The following is a 20,472-nucleotide window of genomic DNA, read 5'->3' as shown; positions in this document are numbered from 1 at the left end:
AGGGAGGGGGGAGGAATAACAAAAAGGTTTTGTTGGAGACAGAAAGACCGGGTGAGATGACCTGTAGGAGCATTTCACCACTGAGAGGAAGTGCATTTGGATTAAACCTATTTATAACTAGTGTCCACGTCTGTCCGTTCTGTGTAAGAACACGTAGCGTTGCTGCCTTCTTGCCCAGGTCAGCTTTGTACATGAGATTGTATCTCAACGTTTTTATCTGGTTAAATAAAGGTTAAATAAGATAGTGTTACGGTTTATTCTTGACCTTTCTTCAAAAAAATAATTAACTGAAGGACCATTTGCGGGTTTTATTTTTCGGCTTTCAGCTCAGTAGATAATATTATTTATATACTTCTATTCATATGAAATCATAAAGCTAGGAAAGGTCACAAGAAGGCAACTGCTAGCCGCAGAAAGTGGTCCTTAAATTAAGATTATTGTTGTCAAATGATTGCTCTCTTTTACCGTCAACTTTGAAATAAAATAAAAATACAAAGATTTTCATTCTCCCTAAATAAAGAGTTCACTTATGACTTTTTAAAATCACCTTTTCTTCAAGTAATACCTGTTGTTTAGCCGTTAAGAGTCACGTATAACCGTGACTTTATCATTCATGTTTAGAAAAACACAGCCTCTAAATTCATATTCACAGCACTGTCATGGCAACCGTTAAGTACGCATACTAAAGACTTTCTTCAGAAACAAAACGCAAAGTAGGAACAGCCTAAGGCTGGAGTCACACGGGTGGAATCGCTTCAGGTGGCATCAGGGTGAGACTAGAGCAGCAGAGAGACTTTGAGGAGGCAGGCCACACACCATGGAGTCATCAGACAGATGCATGCAGGCAAGCTGGAACACACACGTGCACAGAGATGCATTTTGAACTCATACGAACATGAGAGGATGCACGCGGACATGTTTAAATCACAAATCCACTCAGTTCTCTCACACACACACACACACACACACACACACACACACACACACACACACACACACACACACACACTCTCTGTCCTCTTCACACACACTTAAATCCAGTGTTTCTCCTCTCCTCCCTGACAATCGTTGAGCGTTGTCTAAACATCAGTCACTTCATCCTGATTGGCTTAATATTGGCCGCTGAAGATCCGCTCCATTAAAACTCTTTTGATCAGCGCCCAGTGTTTACTGGCAGACATCTGTGCGCTCCGAAATAATGATGTGAGATATATTCCCTCCATCTGCATGTCGAGTCTTGATCTCACACACACTCGACGGCAAGGAATACTCCACTAAAGTAAACGTGTGCTCTCTGTTCGCGATGTGAGGCCGGTTGTAAGCACAGAAACTCCTCTGGAACGAGGAGGTGAAACGAATGGACGACTATTTCTGTCACAACAACCTGTAGCTTTGACTCCCTATGGCAAGGGTTACATACTTTTAATAAGTTAAAATACTAAGATGCTAAGTCAAAATAATGTGATTAGAAGTTTAAATAATGAGATAAGAAGTGAAAATACTAAGATACTAAGTCAAATTAATGAGAAAATTCAAAATACTAAGTCTAAATAATGAGATCAAAAATCTAAATACGAAGACACTAAATCAAAATAATGAGATCAAAAGTCACATAATTGAAATAATAAGTCAAAATACTAAGATGCTAAATCAAAGTAATGTGATTAGAACTTTAAATAATGAGATAAGAAGTGAAGATACTAAGTAAAATTAATGAGAAAATTCAAAATACTAAGTCTAAATAAAGAGATCAAAAGTCACATAATTGAAATAATAAGTCTAAATAATGAGATCAAAAATCTAAATACGAAGATACTAAGTCGTAATAATGAGATAATAAGTGAAAATAATACGATTCTGAGTCAAATAAATCAGACACCGCGTTGTAATAATAACATAGTAAGTCAAAATGCCAAAATACTGAGTCCAAATAATGACATATTATTGTTAATGTTAACGGCTTCCAGGGCAACGGTTCCCTTTTGCTTCCATACAATTACGTGATATAGGAATATGAATCAGCTTGTATTTAGCCTGGTGGGTTTATTATGACACATCGCACTTAAACGGAAACACATCCAGAGGGCAGCACATCCAGACGCTCAACACACACAGTTAACACAACATCCAAAGATAAACACCCACACGGTTTGATTGACAGGTGACATGTGGGAGCTTCGCCGCAGCAGTGAGCACTTCGCTGCAAATAGGTCCCTGAAAAGAAAAAAGATTGCGCAATTTGCACGTTTCACTTGTGTCGATGTCAACATGTCGTGATAAAACAGTGTGTGTGTGTGTGTGTGTGTGTGTGTGTGTGTGTGTGTGTGTGTGTGTGTGTGTGTGTGTGTGTGTGTGTGTGTGTGTGTGTGTGTGTGTGTGTGTGTGTGTGTGTGTGTGTGTGTGTGTGTGGAGAGAAAAAAAGCGCATGAAAGTGCGTCCCTATCAATCTACCGACTGCGATGTGAGCAAGTTGTTTCCCCCGAGTGGCTTTAGAGAACGTCAAGAGCTCGAGATGAGTGTCATGTGTTTGAGTGTGTGAACGAGTGAGTGGTGCAGGAGTGTCAGGGACTTTGGTGTGTGTGTGTGTGTGTGTGTGTGTGTGTGTGTGTGTGTGTGTGTGTGTGTGTGTGTGTGTGTGTGTGTGTGTGTGCGTGTGCGCGCGCGTGCGCTGCGTGTGTGTGTGTGATCAACAGAGCTGCCACTGCCTGACCCTCTCATGTCTCGAAGGCCTCACACTCGGTCCCAATCAAAGCCTCATTACCATCAACCACTGCCAACAGAGCAGCCTGCCAACTCTGAATCCATCCATCTCTATCTCTCTCTCTCTCTCTCTCGGCCTTTTAGCTTGGCACCGACAATCTCGCTCCATGCCCAGAAATGTCGAGGGCTGCGCTAATTTTGCAGTGGTTTTAGTCTGCGTGTCCTCGTCATGAACAAGCCTGAACACAGAAAAGGCTCTCGCTGTGACAAACTTCATGGTGTGTCACTGGGGGGGGGGGGGGGGGGTGTCATGGCTGGAGGGACATGCGTGAGGGAACAGAGCATGATGGGATAACATGCTTATAGTCACGCTTAACAAACTGCTGATAATGTTGGACGCCTCATAATGTATTGCATGTATCGATTAAAACTGGCCACCACTAGTTTATAAAGCGCGCAACATACTTTACCAATACAACAAATGACTTTGTTATTCTCATATCCCATGAGTATAGTTGTTTTCTTTCTCCATCTTAGCTAAACCTTGATTGAGTCTTAAGATGACAATGTTAGCATAGCGTTAGCATAGTCGTATGCTATTGGCGGCGAGATAACATAACACACATTTAGCACAGTCAACTCATTCATGTTAAGTATCCCATTTTTAGCTCATAATGTCCTTAGCATGCTAACACAATGATAGCATATTAGCATGCTATGCTATGCTATTCTCAGATCCCATGAGCCAACCCACAAAGTTTACCTAAAGGTGGTGCCTGTCACTATCCGATCCGCATCCCTACCCGATCCGCATCCCTACCCGATCCGCATCCCTACCCGATCCGCATCCCTACCCTACCATTGCGCATGTGCGAGATGGTCCGCCATATTGGACAACTCCATACGGCAACACAAATAGGACATTTGACGTCTAGACGGCTGCCCGATTTGCATCGTGCATACACAAAAATATTTTGTTATTTAATTTTGAAATAAAATGGACATTCACAGTTCATGTAATTAGATATAAATGATGAATACCATACATATTGCATACATTCACAGTCAATATTTCTTCAGTACGATAGCTGTCTAACTGAAGTTAAAACTCTTTTGATCAGCGCCCAGTGTTTACTGGCAGACATCTGTGCGCTCCGAAATAATGATGTGAGATATATTCCCTCCATCTGCATGTCGAGTCTTGATCTCACACACCCTCGACGGCAAGGAATAATCCACTAAAGTAAACTTGTGCTCTCAGAACGCGATGTGAGGCCGGTTGTAAGCACAGAAACTCCTCTGGAACGAGGAGGTGAAACGAATGGACGAATATTTCTGTCACAACAACCTGGAGCTTTGACTCCCTATGGCAAGGGTTACATACTTTTAATAAGTTAAAATACTAAGCTACTAAGTCAAAATAATGTGATTAGAAGTTTAAATAATGAGATAAGAAGTGAAAATACTAAGATACTAAGTCAAATTAATGAGATATGCATCATTAAAGGGAACCTATCATGCAATATGCACGTTTGTATGTCTTTTATACATGAATGTGTCCCCCAGTGTCAGAAAACACAACCCTCTCTCTTTTCCTCCGTACCCACATCTCTAAAAACGGGGCTGCAACGGATCTGATCCAGATTTGAAATTGTTCTGACGTCAGAAACGGGGAGCTCCGCCTATATGGGCAACTCTCCACCTATCAGGGGAATGAGAGGTTGGCATGGTAACAGCATGGTAACATGACGCGTGTGCCTCGCCCCCCTCCTTTGCAGGGGGGCGTGGTCAGCTGCAGCTCATTTGCCACAGAATCAGCCCTTGTGAAGGCCGGGCTGGAATAGAGCGAAATGAGGCATGGCTAAAATGCATGATATGTTTGGTATTTTGAAAAAAAAACTTCACAGACATGTTTTCTATAGGTATGGCCCTACAATATATTATTCAAATATAGCATGATGGGTCCACTTTAAATCAATTTCTCACTTATTCTGATAATGTACCCAATAAAAGGACCCAATGAAAGGAGTTGTTAAATAATAGTGAAGTCACGTTGTAATCACAATAACTCATCTCTCTCGTTCAGATGAATATTGTCGGGTTTTTAGAGTTTTCTTTTTCTTCTTTGCCAAACGCCACCGTGTCAAGTGTCCTATTTAAGTTGCCGTATGTAGTTGTCAAATATGGCGGACCATCTCGAACATGCGCACTGCAGATCGGGCAGGGAAATCTAAAATGAAATGCAGCGTATGGTAGCCATGTTTGTCCAACCTAGCCTAACTTTTTCACAAGTCTAAGACGGCATTGTTGGCATAACGTTAGCATATTAGTTAGCTAATGAAAGCAGGTTAAAATAACACAGTTATCTTGTTTAGCATGTCACACGCTTATGTTTTACAAAATGATAGCATATAAGCATGCTATCAAATCAACACATGTTCATATTAATTAAACATTTTAAGGGCGGAGATTCATAAGCAATACTTTCATCCAATAACATGACGTGGCAAAATGAAAATAAATACCTTAGCCCCCAATATTTGTTATACTATTTCAAAGTTGTTTTAGGTAGGACCGACATTTCTCGATTATCATTGGCAGGTTTGCCATTTGTGTCGATGCCATCTTGCTGTGATCATGTTTGAATGACTTTTTTAGCTGGCTTGATGCAATATGCCACCCCCAAAACCACCAGACTTGTTTTCACTCTCCGTGGGGTTTAAAGGATTAGCAGTGACACACGGCTGCTCTGCAGAATTGAATAAAGCTGGAACCTTGACATTTGGAAGTTGTCTTTTCAAACCACAAAAACCCGTCAAAGCGTCTTAATCGATGGCGTCGGGCTCACGAGAACTGTGCCTGGAATATATGAGATTATCAAATGCCCCGGTGTCGTGGTTAATACTCTGCCTCCTCTTCAGAGTTGTCCTACTCAGTCATAAATCTTAGTGTGTCTGTGTTTATGGGTGTGTGTGACAAGGAGAGGCGGGCTGTCTTTTAAGGAGCCGTTAATGAAAGTAAGTGGCGTGGAGAGAGAAAGTGTCAACCGTCTTTCGTGGTGATAGATCGCTCCTGCTCTTAACATTAACGCGGAGCCGTCACTCCGAGCATTTCAGGCGGCCGCAGTTAAATTAATCAGGTAATGGACCTCAGTCTCCGAGCCCCCTCCATCCTCACTGCGGTTTCTCCTCCTCAATGCTACCTCTTGGTTTTTCTTCAGCTTGTCTTTTGAAAACTTGCCAAGACACAACACAAATCCAGTTGGTTCACCACGGATGCTTCTAGTGACCACACATAATGTATTGACTGCTCAAAGACATGACTATAAGTCGAGACGTGACGGGAAATGTGCGGACAGAGAGAGAGAGAGAGTGGGAACAGATCTCCAGCCAGAGTTAGGTGTAGAGGTGTTGCATTAACAAGGCCAGTGTTTCAACATGTAAGCTACCGTGAGGAAAAGTTATCTTAAAGGTTTATTGTGTTATTCGTTGGATCAACTTTGGCCAGACGAATCAGCAGCACATGTGATGATGGAAAACCAGATCCTTCTGTCGGCCTTGCATGGTTTTAGTAGATGTACCAGCTGCCGACGCTCTGGAAAGCGTCTGTGGCACGCGCCCCTACATTGGGGCGAAGGACAAACGGGGTGTGTTGCTACTGCCCGTTTTTGTGGGCTTTATTCCACTTTGAAACTTAGGTGCTTTGAAGCCAGGAATATGTGTATCGTCTTAATGGCATTACACTGTTGCTTTTTCTTGGTTTTCAATTAACACATTTCAGATCATGGTATATGTCTTACTCGTTTTCAGAGCATGTACTCTCTCTGCATTGGGGCCAAGGGAGAGCAGGGTGTGTCCTGCTACTGCTCCTTTTGTATCAACTTAACGGCATTACAATTTAGCTTTTTTTCTGTTTTCAATTAACTTTCTTAACTATTTACTTCCATCTACTTATACCGCACACATTACATGTTACTTGTTAGACGCTTTTGTCCAAAGAGCCTTACATACTCAAGTGTCTCAGGGACTCAACGACATGCTGACTGCAGTGGGACTCGAACTTGCTATCCTCTGATTCGAAGATCAGCGCACAATCCACTGCGCCACACGCTTCCTTAACACATCTCAAATCATAGTATTTTTCTTACTCACGTACAAGTATTTACTCACTTGCTCTTAACCTCTTACAATCTGCCTGGTGTTCTGTGTTCGGAGGCTTTAGCACAGGGGGGTCAAACTCAATTTCATTGCGGGCCACATCAGCATTATGGTTGCACTCAAAGGGCCGGTTGTAACTTTAAGACTATAAAAATACATATATGAATATTTAATATCAAATAATGTATTATATTACATTATTGCCTCTGCATTGGATTATTATCGGATAGGGTAATAACTTCATAATTAACTACGTCTGAAAGCAGAAGTCTAGGGCAAATAATTGCAAGTCTCTTCAGTGAGAATGTCACAAAATGATTTAAAAAGAAAAGTCAAAATAAAGTGACATTTTGAAAGAAGTTACATTTAAAAAAAGAAAAGTCAAATTCTGAGATGCATTCTGGGACATGTAGTTTATTGGCAACGTGCTTCTGTAAAGTAGCATGTAACCGCATAACAAACATATCATATTTTTTGCAAGCTCTTGTGGGGCCACATGAAATGAAGTCGCGGGCCGGATTTGGCCCCCGGGCCTTGAGTTTGACACCCTAGCAGGTGCAGTTTGAAAATGGATACTGGTATCTTTTAAATAATCTGTTGGTGCCAAGAACAAGGCTAAATAACGATCCAAAGTTACGCTTAATTTAGATAAGTCCCATACAGTTTGTGACAAAAACTATGGAATTTGGGGGGATTTCAGACCATTTACATTCTCAAAAACACACTACAGGAAAGGGAAAAACCCCAAAACCATAATAGGGCCTCTTTAAAAGTCATCTAAATAAAACATAATATTATGCAATATATATATACAGCAATATATTGCAGATTTTTGATTAGAAGAAAAAGTGCCACAGAGCTTCATCTCAGATTCACCTTCAGGTTTCCAGCGTTCAGATGATGGACACCACGTCTTTACGGCATGTACTTCTGACTTCCTGAACATCTCCCGCCCCCCACGCATCCCCCTCTAGAAAGGTGGTGACATGGTGTGAGGTTAAGCACACTCACTGCTGGGATTTCCACTTCATTGCTTCGTGTTAGATGAGACTTTCTCTCTCCTTCAATTTCTCTTAATCCTTCCCTTTTTCACTTTACTACTTTACACTCTTCACTCAGTTTTACCCACACGTCACACACACACACACACACACACACACACACACACACACACACACACACACACACACACCTACCTCTTGGGCTTGTCTTTGTATTCTTCCCTGTAGTTTAGTTTTTTTAATGTTTCATTCATTGAGTTTCTCTGAAGCGTGTTCAATTTTTCTTCACTGTCTTCTGTCTCTTTCATTAACACACACACACACACCTCTTTGGTTCGTCGCGGCGTTGTCTCTTTAGAAGTTGTAGATATTCTCTGCGGACCAATTTCCCTGTGAATAATCACGGAGGTTCATTGTGGAAACGAGCACGGTGCCAAAGTCATTTCTTCACCAGGCGGCAGCTTTATACCGAGTCAATCAAGCTGAAATATCTCAGCAACGGCTCCTATTTCGTTAAGCGCCGCTCACTCCCTATGAATATAATTACTGCGCTGAGCCGCGTCCACGCCTTCTTCATTTACCATTCCCCAACTTTCCACCATCCGAATTGCTTTTGAACCTGAAATTCTTAGTTTCACTCGTTTTGTCACCTGATTTTCTGACTCAATACGTTAAAGGTGGGGTAGGTAAGTTTCAGAAACCGGCTCGAGATACACTTTTTGTTATATTCCATGGAATGCTCTTAACATCCCGATAGCAATGAATATCTGAAGTGCTTTGACAAAAAATCCATAAAAAAATGTCATCTGTAGAAGCCGTAATACTGTAAAAAGCACAACCAATCCGGATTGGACGGCCTACCTGCCTGTCAGCCTTCCATCGGGGCACACACTTATCTCGTGCCCTCATTGGTCATGTGCGCGTTCGTGTGTGTTGGAGGAGGGGCTCTGTGAGGAAGTGGCAGATTTTTTCCGGTTGTGTATTTTCAAATTCTAGCGATCTCGAGCCGGTTTCTCAAACTTACCTACCCCACCTTTAATATTTGCTAAATCAGTTGATTTTGAGTAACCTTAAGATGTTGATAAGGTACCTACTGGTTTATTGGAAGTCCCAATAGATTTATAATAACAATATATAATAATAGGTGAAGATATTTCCTTGAAAATGTTCCGTGAACTCGATCTCGAACTGATCCATGTGTTGACCCCTGGAGGGAATTCATCAGTAAATTGGAAGGAATTAAAATAAGAATTATCTTATTTCAACAACAACAAAGTTATATAATCTTGTTAAATCTTCCAGCACAGTGTCATAAAAATACCAATAGACAATCCATTGTTGTATTCCAGGTTTGGGAAACACCGTAAGGACGAACGACCGGGGGAGAAGTTGGACCGGAAAGGTTCCAGCAAGTGGAGGACGGAGGAGTCGCAGGTTTCTGACGAAGAGACGATGAAGATGAGGATGGATCAGGAGAGGTAAGGGGCTTCCTGTTGTACCGCCTGCTAAATGCTTTTAAATGTAGTTTATTGCAATGCTTAAGGTCCTTTTATCTTTGCACTCCTATATGCTTTGCTACTTTAGCATCAAAGAAAAGTCATTACTACCTTTCAGAGCCATGGACATGAAAGCTAGCCAATTTACTTTCAATGGTTTTTAAGCTTTGGAGAATGGAATAAAAGCTTGTTATGAATACTCTTGATCGTAGTTACAGAGTTCAAATCCAAACGTGTATTTTAGTGGCTGCGCTCCAGCTCTGTTCCATGCTTTGATGAACACATCTAGTTTGTGTTCAGTCATTCTCATTTCTCCCTTAGATATCAGATAATATACATTGTGTGACCAACATGTAAGTGGGCAACGTTTCACCACTTTGTTGAACATGTCATTTGAAAACCACGGTCTTTAATCTGCTCTCAACGTCTTCTGGGAAAGCTTTCCACAAGAGGTTCGGTTTGCAGGAAGTTGAAGTCCAACACTGATGATAATGCCTTGGTAGCATTTAGTATTTTAGGTTACCCAAAGGCTTGGATGGGGTTAAAGAGGACATATGTTAATGTTCAGGTCAGGGTTTCCGTTAGCCGGTAATTACCGGTTTTTAGCTGGTAAAATTTATAAAAAACCGGTAAATTCAAAACCTGACGGTCAAAATGTCTGGTAATAATTAGGGAGGCTCCGATCGATCGGCCGCCGGTCATTATCGGCCGATATTCACTCTTAATAGTTTGATCGGTGCTCTCTATAAAGGCCGATCAGGAGAGCTGGATCTGATCGATATGGACATAAACGCGAGTGAAGTGTAACCGGACGCGAGAGAGAGATCAGATCAGCTGCTGAGTCTGACCGAGACACGCAGCTCTGCATGATCACCTGAAGCCCCGCCCTCTGTTTAGCGGGCTGCATGAGGAACTGAGGTGCTGTCAGGAGAGAGAGGGAGGGAGGGAGATAAGAGAGGCTCCGTTTCTCCCGTGTTATTATTCAAAGTTGATGTAAACTTCTGAATAATGTACGTTATCTACTACAAGTAGTTTGTTTGAATGTAATAATTATGTTGTTTGTTGTTTGTGGAATCATTTATTGAAAAATGAATCTGAATTGTTCGATCTGTTACGATTATAAACTGAAGCAATATAAAAATGAGCCCGTGAACTGAGTTTTAAACTGAAGCATATCTGCTCATAGTCCGGTAATTACCTGCTAACGGAAACTCTGCTACACAACTCTTATTATTATTATTGAAATATGACCGGTAAGTTTCAAATTAGTCCGGTAAAATAAATTCTGCCCGGACATTTGACCGGCGAGAAAAAATCCTAGCGGAAACCCTGGTTCAGGTGTATAGTCTCTACTTTAAAGAGTCCTCTCCTGCTGATGTTCAGGTGTATATCAGTATGTAGTGTCTCTACTTTAAAGAGTCCTCTCCTGCTGATGCTCAGGTGTATATCAGTATGTAGTGTCTCTACTTTAAAGAGTCCTCTCCTGCTGATGTTCAGGTGTATATCAGTATGTAGTGTCTCTACTTTAAAGAGTCCTCTCCTGCTGATGTTCAGGTGTATATCAGTATGTAGTGTCTCTACTTTAAAGAGTCCTCTCCTGCTGATGTTCAGGTGTACATCAGTATGTAGTGTCTCTACTGTGACATGCTGTTCAAAAAGTGCTGCAGCACCTCTTTTCCCCCTCTGTCTGAAACCAGAGCCCAGGCTGCTCTGATTGGTTAGCTTATGCATAAGAATGGTAGATTTCACCACAGCTACTTATCAGCTTGTCAAGCCCAACATACGATTGGAAACAATGGTCTTAGTTTTCTGTCTGCACCTCAGGAAGTGTTTCAAAGTAGCTCAACAGACTGAATAAATTCCCTCTTTGACATTTCCTAGACTAAACAAAATGGATATGTTTCACTTTGTTAATGAACTCCATATTTCCAACTGCAGTATGTTAATGGTTTAATAAATGAAGAATGTGTGTAATTACAAAAATGAGTAGATGGGTTAGAGAGCCCATTATTTCCTAGTCTTTCGCTGTTATCAGGATCGGCGGCCAAAACCAAAACAGCCCCAAGACAGCCAGTCATGTCCTCGCTGCATCACACTGCAGCAAACTAAATGTCACCTGGGCGCTGAGCCAGATTTCCGGGCGGCAGTTCATAAATGCCAAGGCCATTACTGCCCTGCCAGCTAATTAATTCCCTCCTCTTGGTGTAGGTGCGGGAGTCATTACACCCCCCAACAGTTGCTCGTTATGAACATTTGGTTAGTAGTTATTTTCTTTACGCTTGAAGAGAACGTAGTCCAATAATATGATAATAGCCAGGTCTTTATTTTTAATTGGCATAGGGTTAACGCAAATGCCACGTCAGACGATTTGGTCGTGACGCCGCATGTTGTTAAAAGTTCATAATGGTCCTTTTGTATGTTAATCCAATCGGTTTGAGTCACATTATCACGACGTAGCTTCAAACGCCTGTTCAGAAGAATGTTGTAGTATTTCACAGATCTCATGCCCCATTTCACGTATTCATTTAGATTCACAATGACAGCAGACGGAGGGGGTAGGTTCATTTGGAAAGCAGATAAACATGCTAATATGGATGTAATTGGTCATTGTGGACGTGAATGTACTCTCTAATGCATTCGGCGTTAATCAGGTTGTGAAATCAATTGGAATTTCCACGGCAATTTAAATAAGAAAGCTTCTCGGCTCAAATACCTTGGGATGCAATCTGTGAGTCTAATTACTAACATTGAGTTTTGTTGCCAATAATAATGTATTTTTGATTGACATTTCCCTGAGAATGTAGATTTAGACCATTCAGTTATGGACAACAGGACGTTGCCGTTGTGTGAAATTATTGTAAGAGATAGAAAAAACATTCCTTTGCTTTGTACAGCAGCAGTTGGTACGCTGGGCTAATGCTAATGCTAATAATGCTAATAATGCTAATAATGCTAATGCCAGCAAATAAAATGGCAGCTTCACAAAACTTTTCCGAGTTTGACGGGCGTGGTTTGTAATTCGTCCAGCCAATCAGAAATTGGTACTTGTTTCTCCTCAGGAAAGTCCCACCTCTCTCGCAGGCACTAAAAAGGGGGTGAAAGTTCTCATGAACTAAGTTCTCTTTTTGGTGTGAACGCAAAATCCCAGGAACTATCGGAACTAAATGGGAAAAGTACGGGGAATGTGTACTTGGCTATATTTTCTATTTACATTTTGAATACATTTTGTGTACCCTACAAGATGTGAAGCTTTTGGGGGATTGTAGCCTTTGCAGACCGTTAACTTGCACGAAAACACAACACACTGCAGCAAAGGGAAAACCCTAACAAGTATAATAGGGCGTCTTCCAAGAATGTAACGCCAATGTTTTTGGTTTTATTTTGGAAGCCACTCCACGCTAAAGTATGTGGTCCAGCAACATGTGTTATTAAAAGGCTACAAACTGTATTTTTGCCAATTTATTCAGATTAATCTCAGAGGAAAAGCCTCGACAAGAGCTGAGAAAGAAGTGTTTCAGTCTCTTTGTTCATTAGTTTGTTCTTTTGTTTGTTGTTTGCCCAGGGCAAGAGAGAGCTCAGGAATTCAGCCAAGAGAGTATACGAGGAATACAAACCAGCCAAATTAAGGTCTGTGCATCCAAAGAGCGGCAACCATCTTGGGATTGTCTTGACAGTAATTCAATGCATTAATTATTCTGTTCAGAGCTGGGTGTTTGACTCACTCCAACCAAGCGTACCTCCTCCCTGAACACCTGAAAAAGCACTCCTCGTTTGAATGCTACCCCCGGCTGAGATACAGTGATATTGACTGGGGAGATCCCACTGAGGATGTGGAAGACTGTCTGTCTCGGTGTTAAACAATAATCCAGTTAGCTGCGTTTCTCCCCAGGTTCAGCCGGGAGCTTCGGCACCTCGCTGCACAGCTCCTATTGATTGGCTGCCGCTGCCACAGGCTGTGGTTAATCCAGCTGTGATTGACTAAATGGATGGATTTCCTCGCAGGTTTAAGTCTCGGGTCCCAGTGGACTCCGACCGAGAGTCAGACAAACAAATCAAGACGGACAGTTCGGGCAGCAGACGGAGGGTTGCGGGGAGAACGTATGCTCGTTTGGAAAGCAGATAAACATGCTAATATGGATGTAATTGGTCATTGTGGACGTGAATGTACTTTCTAATGCATCGGCGTTAATCAGGTTGTGAAATCAATTCGAACTTCCACAGCAATTTGAATAAGAAAGCTTCTAGGCTCAAATACCTTGGGATGCAATCCGTGAGTTGAATTACTAATATTGAGTTTTGTTGCCAATAATAATATATTTTTAATTGACATTGCCCTGGAAATGTAGACCATTCAGTTAAGGACAACAGGACGTTGCCGTTGAGTGAAATTATTGTACTCTATAAGAGATAGAAAAAACCGTTACTTTGCTTTGTACGGTGCAAGGTAACACATTCACACGCCGTTGGTCATCAGGGAAACTGCTGGTTCGGTATCTTGACCCGAAACACGAAGACAAACTGACTGTAAGGGTTGGGAATCGAAATCATTGATCTTCCAATCTGTAGACGACTATCTATGAAACCTCACCTGCCCAAACCAAGTAAATCTATTTCAATTTGACACTCCTTGTAACTGTCAGTCAGGGTTTTGGGGTTTTCCCTTTCCTGTAGTGTGTTTAAAAGGTTGTTGTGCCAACACATTTGTGTAAATGGTCTTCAAAGGCACAAAAAATACAAATATGAACCTGAAAATATGCAAAGTAGGGCCCCTTTAAGAGTGATGCGGCCAAAGCAGTCTAATCTATACAGTACATCTAACATTGTGCAGTTATCATGCAATGTGTCCATATGAACTTCCCTTGACCTCCACAATCACTACTACTACTTCTTGCTCAAGCCTTTAAATGTCAACGTTCTCCTTTCTTTAAATGTCCAAATGTACTTATACGCCAAGTGTCCTCGGCCCTTCCAAGGTCTCGCAATACTCTCTTTGCATACGAAGTGCTCCTCCCGCATAACCCATTTGCACATATCCAATGTTCTTAATCCAAAAGGACCTTCGGCAGCCATCTCATCCAGCTGGACCGTCTCCTTTCATGCACTTCCTGCCTTTCTCCGGGTCTATCAGTTGTGTCAGCACTTACGCTAAGAGGATGGTTTATTACACGGCGGGCACAATAGAACATAATGGACCATTGTTCTGGCTCGATGTGGTGGAAAGGTCACTCGTCAAACACATGTCTTCCACCGTAATGTCCCATCCTGCCATTTCTATACCCTTTTATCCGCTGTCTCTGCCTCTCATATGCTCTGCACCCTTTTTGTTCAACCTCTGACTCTTTTCCTAGTTTTTATTTTTCACCATTTACCCTTCACGCTAAGTTCATCCCTCGTGAAGCTTAGCCGTTAGAGAGAAAGCAGGGTTCTCGTTGCGTAAACATGTTGGGATCGAAAGGTCAATGATCAGGCCAAGTGTGCTGTTCCTTCCTGTCCCGTTTCAATCAGTGTAATTGTATTTGCACAGTTGTACATTTTTAGCAACACTGCTGTCTAAGTGCTTGTCATGTTGACATAGATGGAGGCTTAGATTGTGTCTTTAAAGGAATACAGCTGGAGTCCCCCTTGATTCACTCCAGTTGCCCTCGTTCTTCTGCCAACGAAGGATCAGAGCATCCTTGGAAAACACGCCAGCAGTATAATGCTACTCCTCTATTACCATATATAGTTCTGTTTCGCCCAAATACACATTTCTACCGTCCTAAAATAAGTCTAAATACACATCTGCCAAATGCTATTACAGTTAAGTGTGTACTTTACTGGAAGTAGACGATGAAGTCTCGGGAAACATGGAAGGTGTTTATTTAACAATGTTTTAGTAGAAAAATAGATTTTCGAAGTATGCGGCAGAAGTAGTTTTAGGATCAAATACGACTTATGCTAACGGGATGTATGTTTGATACTCAACACGTGAAATGTAGTTGAGTATACCTTGTAAATATGGTTTTCTTTGATTCTGAGAATTTTTAAATCGCAGTTATTATTATTAAGACTTGAGGAATGTAGAAAAAAGGTTTTGGTCAATTTCAATAATCAATTAATTACCATATTTAAGCTGTGGACCAGATCTCTAAATGTGAGGATTTGATAAGCCTTTATTGATACCTTGAGGATTCACAATGTATCGAAAAGGAACAAGACAGTTGGCTGAAGACATTACCGTGGACTCTGGGAAGAGCTTGAGTTAGGGTTGCCACTGTTTTTGTGTTCTGTTTTCTGAATTTGGGACACTTAACAACGCCTTCTTCTTTAAATCAGCAACAGATATTGGATAACGAAAAGTATCCCTTCCTTCTGAAATCAGCATATGCATACACTTTATATTCCAGACCTGCTTTGACCGCACACATGGAGGTAGCTGTCTTTGTTTTTAAAACGTCAGCTCCTAAGAGTTGACATTGTGTCCTTTCTCACACTCCACAACTGGTTCAAAGCTGCTTCCTCCCTCCGTCACAAAGCCTCATTACGGAGCCGGAGAAGTTCAGCTCTGGATTGGTCCGTCTGGCCTTATCTTATCATCCTCTGAGCTTGTGTGTACAATCAGGAGCGGCTCCCTCTGCTGCTGCTGCTGCTGCTCTGATGGAAAACACTGGGTTTCCTCTGGGTTTAAAGATAGATCTCTCCAGGGCCCGGCTTCCTGCTGCGCTACTAGATTATTGCTGCGTCCGCAACTAATGCAGACGCAGCTAGCAAGTCCACTGGCTTTCATGTGACATGGGTTCAGTTATAGCAAGAAGTGCTTATTTAGCAACAACAGATGTAACCGCTGTCGAGATTCAGTAGGGAGTTAAAGAGGACAGGTTCATGTCAGTAGTGTCTCTACTTTAAAGAGTCCTCTCCTGCTGATGTTCAGGTGTATATCAGTATGTAGTGTCTCTACTTTAAAGAGTCCTCTCCTGATGATGTTCAGGTGTATATCAGTATGTAGTGTCTCTACTTTAAAGAGTGCTCTCCTGCTGATGTTCAGGTGTATATCAGTATGTAGTGTCTCTACTTTAAAGAGTCCTCTCCTGCTGATGTTCAGGTGTATATCAGTATGTAGTGTCTCTACTTTAAAGAGTCCTCTCCTGCTGATGTTCAGGTGTATATCAGTATGTAATGTTTCTACTTTAAAGAGTCCTCTCCTGCTGATGTTCAGGTGTATATCAGTATGTAGTGTCTCTACTTTAAAGAGTCCTCTCCTTCTGATGTTCAGGTGTATATCAGTATGTAGTGTCTCTACTTTAAAGAGTCCTCTCCTGCTAATGTTCAGGTGTATATCAGTATGTAGTGTCTCTACTCTAAAGAGTCCTCTCCTGCTGATGTTCAGGTGTATATCAGTATGTAGTGTCTCTACTTTAAAGAGTCCTCTCCTCTGATGTTCAGGTGTATATCATTATGTAGTGTCTCTACATGTCTCCATGCTCTAATGTTCAAAAAACTCTTTATTCTTCTCATACAGCCTGTGCTGCAGCACCTCTTTTCACCCTCTGTCTGAAACCAGAGCCCAGTCTGCTCTGATTGGTTAGCTGGCTGGTTCTGCTGTGATTGGTCAACCGGTTAGCCCCTTAGCCTATCACGTATGTACAATGTGTTGGAGCGCTAGCAAATAGAAGTGCGAGTGTTACACAGTGATGTCACTATGTTCAGAAGTAAAAAAAGGGATTTCAGCCATGCACACAAATATATACAGTATAACACACAGGAAACTGAAAGATATAAAAAGCGTAATAGGGCCCCTCTAAAGCCACATTAGCAGCCTCGTTTTTAATACTTAAACATGTTGTTTATAAAAAGATGTGTACCTCCAATGGTGGAGCCTTCCTATGTTTAAGACGTATTGTTTCATTATGCACAGCATGCCATTTTTCTGTATGAAGCATTTCAGTTTTTAGCCCGCTGAGTGCTCGGTGAAGTCGCCCCCCCCACCTCGTCACGGCGGCTGTCCCATTCTCTTTCCCTCCGCCATTAAAAAGCGGCCCGGAGAAAAGAGAGCAGTGTGATAATTGGTAGTTGTAAAGCTCTGATAATTGGCAAGGCTGTAATTACGGGGCTGCGCGATAGGTAGTCCCCCCGCTGTAGAGGAACCACGTTGCCAGTTACTCACAAGATAATGGCCTAAAGTGTGTGTGTGTGGTGTGTGTGTGTGGTGTGTGTGTGTGTGTGTGTGTGTGTGTGTGTGTGTGTGTGTGTGTGTGTGTGTGTGTGTGTGGTGTGTGTGTGTGTGTGTGTGTGTGTGTGTGTGTGTGTGTGTGTGTGTGGTGTGTGTGTGTGTGTGGTGTGTGTGTGTGTGTGTGTGTGTGTGTGTGTGTGTGTGTGTGTGTGTGTGTGTGTGTGTGTGTGTGTGAGAAAAGCACGCTAGCTTTACATTAGCAGCACTCTGCGTACAAGTCGCTTCCTATTATTAGGTGATGTGGAGAAAAGAGACTATTATATATTGTTTACGGTATTATTCAGTAGAACAACAGGACACATAATAGGCCCCGCCTCTCTTCTGCTAAAAAGCAACATGACAAAGTGGAAACCAGTACGGTGGCATGTTGACTTCCCCACGGAGCAGATGTAGCCATGATTCATAACTGATTGGTATTTCCAGGCGTACCGTTCCTGCACAGTACTAAATATACAGTCATGTGACACGATGTGCTTTATGTCATCGTGTTATATGCTCGGATGTTTTAAGATGATTGATGGAAGCTTGTCAATTACACTGTTAACAGGAAGTTCTGCACTCAATGAGGATTGAGATGCGATCATCATCGTTGTGATTTTGAGCGACAGGGCTTTATAACGTGTTCTTCAGTTTCTATGACTTGCTGTCATTTCAATAGAGAAGCCATTTATTGATACATAACAAGATGTTAATGGTCAGTAATCCAAGCACATCCAAAAACCCCTTCACATTGCTAACATTAGCTCCAGTGCATAGTCATGTTTGCATGTGCTCCAGTAATAGAGGCTTTATTCATCACATTAAACCTTTTCTGCTCAGTAAATATTCTGCAACGTTAAAATACAACACTATTACAATATTTACAATAAAGGGACGTACGCATATTCTGCTGCCACCCTTCCTCAGGTCAGTACATATCATGGAGGGAAGTGTTACCTTAAAGCAGGGGTGTCAAACTAATTTTCATCTCGGGCCACATTCGCATTATGGTTGCACTCAAAGGGCCGGTTGTAACTTTAAGACTATATAAAACTACATATATAAATATTTAATATATATAAAATAATGTATTATATGACATTATTGCCTCTGCATTGGATTATTATCGGATAGGGTAATAACTTCATAATTAACTACGTCTGAAAGCAGAATTCTAGGGTAAATCTATGCAAGTCTCTTCAGTGAGAATGTTACAAAATGATTTTAAAAAAAAAATCAAATTCTAAGAAAACATTTATATTTTGAAGAAAATAAGTGAAATTCTGAGAAAAAAACTTGTTCTGAGAAAAAAAGTCAAATTCTGAGAAAAAAAGTCAAATTTGAGATGCATTGTGGGGAATGTAGTTTATGGGCAACGAGCTTCTGTAAATCGGCATGTAACCGTATAATAAACATATTATATTATTTGCAATCTCTTGAGGGGCCGCATGAAATGAAGTCGCGGGCCGGATTTGGCCCCCGGGCCTTGAGTTTGACACCCCTGCCTTAAAGCAAAGGTCATGTGCTACCAATTGAGCTTGTTCCATTTTACACTTCATGGCAGAATACCTAATTGATGTGTGATTTTTAAACACACAGACGATGGATGTGTTTTTCCGTGGACTCTAGGAAGAATGGTTACTACCCTTGAAGCCAAGATGGAATTTAGATTTAGCCATAAACGTGCAAATAGAAGGAAAAAAGCTCTGTCATAATAACAAGTAATAGTGCTTCTGTCTCTTGGCTGATGTTCTCTCAAATGTCTTAACAACACTGGTATACTATTTACAATGAAGGGACTCTGGAGTCTTCTTCTCCCCGTCTTTCCAGGGTCACTTTCTCTTATCAGCTAAAAGCAAATGTCATGTTCTCCTGCTTCAGATGTCTTGGTCTGCATGGTGCATGAATCCAAGAAAGCTGAATGTTTTAACGTGTGTACCCCGGGTAGACGTGTTGCTATCCTCTCCAATCTAACAGATAACGGTACATGTGGCATGACAGTTTCCGTTAAACACGTTATGGCTTCAACACAGCACCAAAACTGCATGGATGTTTTTTTACGTGTGTACCCCCGGAAGAATTGTTGCTAACCTCGTAACTAATGAGGATCCAATCTAACACATAACGGTAAATGTGGCATGACAGTTACACGTTAAAGATACACACAGAAGACAACACAGCATGGATGTTTTTGATCTCCCAGAGTCAGCCCAGAGCTGCACAGCATGGCACGTGTTTCTGACCCACCGTTTGTGAATAGAGGCAGAAAACCTACAGTGTCTGTCACAATCTGCACCATCAGGATCCAGGCTAAGACCCGGGAGCTGAGGGAGCGCCAGGCCCGGGAGCGGGACTACGCCGAGGTCTTGGACGTCAGCCGGGTGGAGGAGGAGGAGGAGGAGGAGGAGGAGGAGGATGAGGATGAGGACGACCACGCGTACGCTGGGGTCAACGCTCTGAACTGCTCCATGGACAGCGGGCACAGCCGGCCCCACAGCCCCCGGGACGATTACATCCAACACCAGAACATCCACCCCAACCCACACCACCAGAACAACCACCCACACCACCAGAACCAGCACTCTGACTCCCTCTACACCCAAGTGAAGGCCCGCAATGAGCGGCCCCCGTCTGCAGACAGGTAGGCCTGGATTCATGCTTTCGGAGATAAAAAAAATGGGAGTCACTGGAACCAGATTTATGTATTAAGTTCCTTCTCTAAGCGGTCACACTAATGAATTTTATCGGACGAAGATGCATAATTTATGATACGATTCACAAAATAAAACAATATAGCTACCGTATTTTCCGGACTATAAGTCGCACCTGTGTATTAGTTGCTCTTATTAAAAAATCTATCGTTAAAGGTGGGGTCGGTAATTTTGGAGAAACCGGCTCGAGATCGCTAGAATTTGAAAATACACAGCCGG

The 20,472-nt window shown here is 42.0% G+C and overlaps 1 protein-coding gene across 1 annotated transcript in view; it reads left to right on the top strand.

Annotated features, from left to right (window-relative positions):
• Window positions 1-20,472, top strand: part of LOC117462638 (partitioning defective 3 homolog) — a 136,416-nt gene that overhangs the window by 41,122 nt on the left and 74,822 nt on the right. The window contains exons 8-10 of the mRNA XM_071206406.1: window positions 760-844; window positions 9,208-9,336; window positions 19,845-20,183. Coding sequence (XP_071062507.1) covers window positions 760-844; window positions 9,208-9,336; window positions 19,845-20,183 — 553 coding nt within the window. The remainder of the gene's footprint in view (window positions 1-759; window positions 845-9,207; window positions 9,337-19,844; window positions 20,184-20,472) is intronic.

This window comes from Pseudochaenichthys georgianus, chromosome 17, assembly GCF_902827115.2.
Source record: "Pseudochaenichthys georgianus chromosome 17, fPseGeo1.2, whole genome shotgun sequence".
Lineage (NCBI taxonomy): Eukaryota > Metazoa > Chordata > Actinopteri > Perciformes > Channichthyidae > Pseudochaenichthys > Pseudochaenichthys georgianus.
Note: the sequence above shows the minus strand (reverse complement) of the source record. Positions and strands in the feature narration are given on the sequence as shown.